At 45.2% G+C, this 3,961-nt stretch overlaps 1 protein-coding gene and 1 long non-coding RNA gene across 2 annotated transcripts in view; one reads left to right on the forward strand and one right to left on the reverse strand.

Moving 5' to 3' along the window:
- Positions 1-244: 244 nt before the first annotated feature.
- Positions 245-882, forward strand: LOC146246479 (uncharacterized). The gene is made up of 3 exons (XR_014732207.1): positions 245-375; positions 497-573; positions 707-882. It is a non-coding gene; the product is annotated as an uncharacterized LOC146246479 (long non-coding RNA).
- Positions 883-2,797: 1,915 nt separating this feature from the next.
- Positions 2,798-3,961, reverse strand: part of mapk8ip1b (mitogen-activated protein kinase 8 interacting protein 1b) — a 29,638-nt gene continuing 28,474 nt past the window's right edge. Inside the window, exons 9-12 of the mRNA XM_084682324.1 lie at positions 3,933-3,961; positions 3,519-3,589; positions 3,274-3,372; positions 2,798-3,128 (exon numbers count right to left, since the gene is read on the reverse strand). The exon at positions 3,933-3,961 is cut by the window's right edge and continues 88 nt beyond it. Of these exons, the coding sequence (XP_084538450.1) occupies positions 3,056-3,128; positions 3,274-3,372; positions 3,519-3,589; positions 3,933-3,961 (272 nt within the window). The 3' untranslated portion in view covers positions 2,798-3,055. The remainder of the gene's footprint in view (positions 3,129-3,273; positions 3,373-3,518; positions 3,590-3,932) is intronic.

A 3,961-nucleotide genomic window follows, 5' to 3' on the forward strand; every position in this document is an offset into this window, starting at 1 on the left:
AAGGGTTATGTAAAAGCGCAGCCGGCCCAATTAATTTCGTTGTAGCCATACCTGTAAATATAAATGGCAAGTGAACTTGAAACTAATAATCTGTCGTGGGCAAATATCCAGTTATTTTCTGGTGCGGACGTGAAAGTTTCTCGTGCGCACAGGTCCCTTCAGGGGCTCCGTTAAAACAAACACCATGGAAACGTCTCTCTGTTACAGTCAGATTGTGGCGTCATGAGGGGGTCCTGTGGCGATGGGGATGTCTGAGCTGTGCTTGGCTTACGGGAGTCTGAACATGGGGCTTCTGGAGAACCCCCAGGTGATGGTGACCCTGCTTCTAATCTCAGCTCTGATTGGTGCAACCTTAGCTCTACCGCTATTGCACAGGTGGGGGAGTCAGTTGGACTGAAAGACACACGTGGTTCATTCTTCTATCCAAAGAAAAGTGTGTAAATGAGTATAATGTGAAAGTAGTGTGTATGCTCCTGTTCCTACCTTGTGTTTCCAGTCAAGGAGAGGACAGTCCAGATTTGGAACTGCTGTTCAATCCAGATCTTCTTACAGACCTCAGCAGCCCTTCAGATGGTGAGGCTGGAAGATCAGATGACCACTAAAACTTTCCACGTCAAATCTCATTTTATAAAAAAAACATATATACAGAATATACATCACATCAGATTATATAGAAAGGTTACAGATTTATATGTAATATTCACAGATTACGGAGTTAAACCCCTGAAGGTCTCCTATGAACCCAACCTGGAAGATGAGTACTTCTAGAACCCAACCTGGAGGATGAGTTCTACTAGAACCCAACCTGGAGGATGAGTTCTACTAGAACCCACCTGGAGCAAAACCTCACAGCTTGTTTCACCTCTCACTTTACAAAATAAAACATGCAGAACATTAGAACCAGGTGTGTGTCAGTGTGTGTCAGTGTGCGTCAGTGTGCGTCAGTGTGCGTCAGTGTGCGTCAGTGTGCGTCAGTGTGTCAGTGTGTGTCAGTGTGTGTCAGTGTGTGTCAGTGTGTGTCAGTGTGTGTCAGTGTGTATCAGTGTGTGTCTGGGTGTGGATGCATTTGCGAGTGTGTTCTACAAACTTTGTAGCACACTGACATCCGATGTTTTTGTCTCCTTGTGGGCCGGCCGCAAGCAATTAGTCTTTCTTAAACTTATTCACCGACTGACTGTGCAATGCTCGATGGATTAATGTTCCTGACAGTGTGTCTCTAAAGCAGAAAAGACAGAACACCAGAATGCTGCATCAACATTTTTAACGAAATCATCAAATTCACACTTAAAAAATAAAATAAGAATTCCACATACTACAGAATTAATCAGTACAATGTGTGATTTGTAATTACAATATATTTATTTATATATGGCCTGTCTGTACACACTATAGAGCACTTAGTATCTTTATTGGGGCCAGGATTTAGTTCTGAAAACAGTTTGGAGCAGAACAGAACTTCAGAAGCTGATGATGAAGGTACTATAAAGTTGATGATGAAATGATGAAGATAAATTTGGATGAAGAATTAAAACAATTGTGACATGGAAAATGTGGATGATCGTAACGAGTTATGACAAGAAGACAGAACCACTTAGAAAATCCCACATCGTTCATAAATTAGATCCCCATATTTTAGAAACATACTTTTACACTATTTTCATCGCCGTGTTAATGACAGGTTTGTTCAGTGACCTTTCTGTTAGAAATGAGTGTTAGGATGTTGTGAATGATGTAATACTTTCATTCCAATGGATTCAATTGCCAGTTAAAACATCACGTTTGTTTTCAAGCCTCTCATAGAAACACAGCATACTTCTCGTAAACACATCCACCGTGATCTTTCAGGGAAGAAAAGTTACGTTAGATTGGATGGTAAGAAAAAGAGCCACTACTACAAGTATGGATGTGGAAGAGGCCAAAGGTCATTTCCTGTTTTTGTGCTTCCTGGGTCATGTCAGCACTTGTAGAACCTTCTAGATCCTCACTTGACATCCTCTATTTGCACTCTGCACACTATCACACTTCCTGTTTCTAAAGGAAGTGATGTCACTCCACTTGATATGACTGAATGGTAAACTGGAGTGTGAATGAACTTCATCCCAGAATGGCAACGACAGCTGATTGGCCACTGTGATGATGACGAGGAAGATGAAGCTATGAGCTTCTCTAGAGGTGAGCTGTAGCTGGAGGTGTCAAATATCACAGCAGGTTCTCTGTACAGCGTGTCTCTACACACGTGTCTGGTCAGGATGGGTGGGATCCAACTGTTGGTGCTGCGTACCACACTGTGCAAGGGATTTCAAACAGCTGTGCTCTGATCAAGCGGATCTGTGAGCACTCAAAAGTTGAGCTTTTCCCAAGTTTTAAGTCTGTATTACAGACCCCCACTGGTGCATGATGTCCCAACCCAGCAGACAGCTGAAAACACACTGCAGAGAGAACGTAGTGTGAGGTGGACTGTGGAGGGACCTGCTGGGATCTCAGCGTTCAGGAGACGTCAGTCAGCAGGGAAGAGTTACCAAACACATTCACTGTTGAAGCTTGTCTATTTATAATTACGTGTTCAATTAACAAACGCTTATGTATAAAGCAATGACAGGGGTGGGAATTGAACCTGGGAGTTGCTTCTGACCTGCTGGTTTCCATCTTGTGCTTCTGGTGGACAGGGTGCAATCATCCTCTCTGCATCCACAAATCCATGTTGCATAGTAAGTAACACCTCTCCTCACCCTCTCTCCTCTCCCTCTCTCCTCACCCTATCGCCTCACCCTCTCTCCACTCCTCCTCTCTTCCTCTTCACTCCTTTCCTCTCCATCTCCTCCTCTTCTTTCTGTCAGTCCTCTCATCCCTTCGTCTCCTCCATAGACAGACAGACAGACAGAATAACTGGTAACGTGTCTCCCCTTCCTTCCTTCCTTCCTCCCCCCTCATCTCTCTCTTGTCCACCAGTTCTGTTTGACAGGTGTTGTTTGTCTTTGTTAGGGTGGGTTGGTCCATGCAGCATGGTTATAATACACTGTGATGCTGTGGGCTGAGGGGGATGGGCAGGAGAGGGTCACTCCAGATAGATGTCTTCTGTAGGGCAGGAGAACTCCACAAACTCCTTATAGTACAACTGGAAGGCTTTCCTGTCAGGGGAAGGAGGGAGGGATAGGGAACAGGAAGATATGACATCTTCAATCTCATTGATTTATTGACAGTAGTTGACAGTGACTCATGTGTGGATGTGCATGAGAGGTGGTTCTGTGAGTAGAGACAGACAGATTGGCTCACCCCACAGACTGGGCCAGGGGCTTGGTGGAGCTCTCTGACACAAACACGTGGCAGGCAAACCTCTGGTCGGCTGGGTGCTTCGTGATGAAGCCAAAGTACCTGCACACAGACCAACCATTTATGACCATACACAGTGCCTGGTAGCTGGGATAAGGTATCTCAGATGAGTTAGCTCATTAGCATTAGCCTGTTAGCATTAGCCTAGCCCGTTAGCATTAGCCTAGCTTGTTAGCTTGGTCTCTTACTTGCTGTTCTTGGGATGACATCCACAGAAGGAGACGTTCTTTAGCTGGAAGAAGTGGTTGCACTCGTTACTCTGCAGAGAGAGAGAGAGAGAGACAGACAGAGACAAACACAGATTACGTCGAGCAGGTCTGGTACAACCTATGTGAACTGGTTTAACTCCTCAGGTGTACACCAGGTACACCAGGTACACCAGGTACACCTGGACACGCTTCAGTTTACACTGAGGTTCTGGGGGCTGTGGTAGCACCAACTGGCCACATGGAGGCAGCAAATCATTACTCTGAGGTAGAGTGTGTCAATTTTTGTATGTGTGTGAGAGAGTGTGTGAGAGTGTGTGTGAGAGTGTGTGTGAGTGAGAGTGTGTGTGAGTGAGAGTGTGTGTGAGTGTGTGTGTGAGAGAGTGAGGTTCTTACTCTGTCGGAAGCGTAATAGTCGTCTTGCA

The sequence above is a fragment of the Hypomesus nipponensis genome, chromosome 19, assembly GCF_054491055.1.
Source record: "Hypomesus nipponensis isolate SF chromosome 19, ASM5449105v1, whole genome shotgun sequence".
In the NCBI taxonomy this organism is placed as follows: domain Eukaryota; kingdom Metazoa; phylum Chordata; class Actinopteri; order Osmeriformes; family Osmeridae; genus Hypomesus; species Hypomesus nipponensis.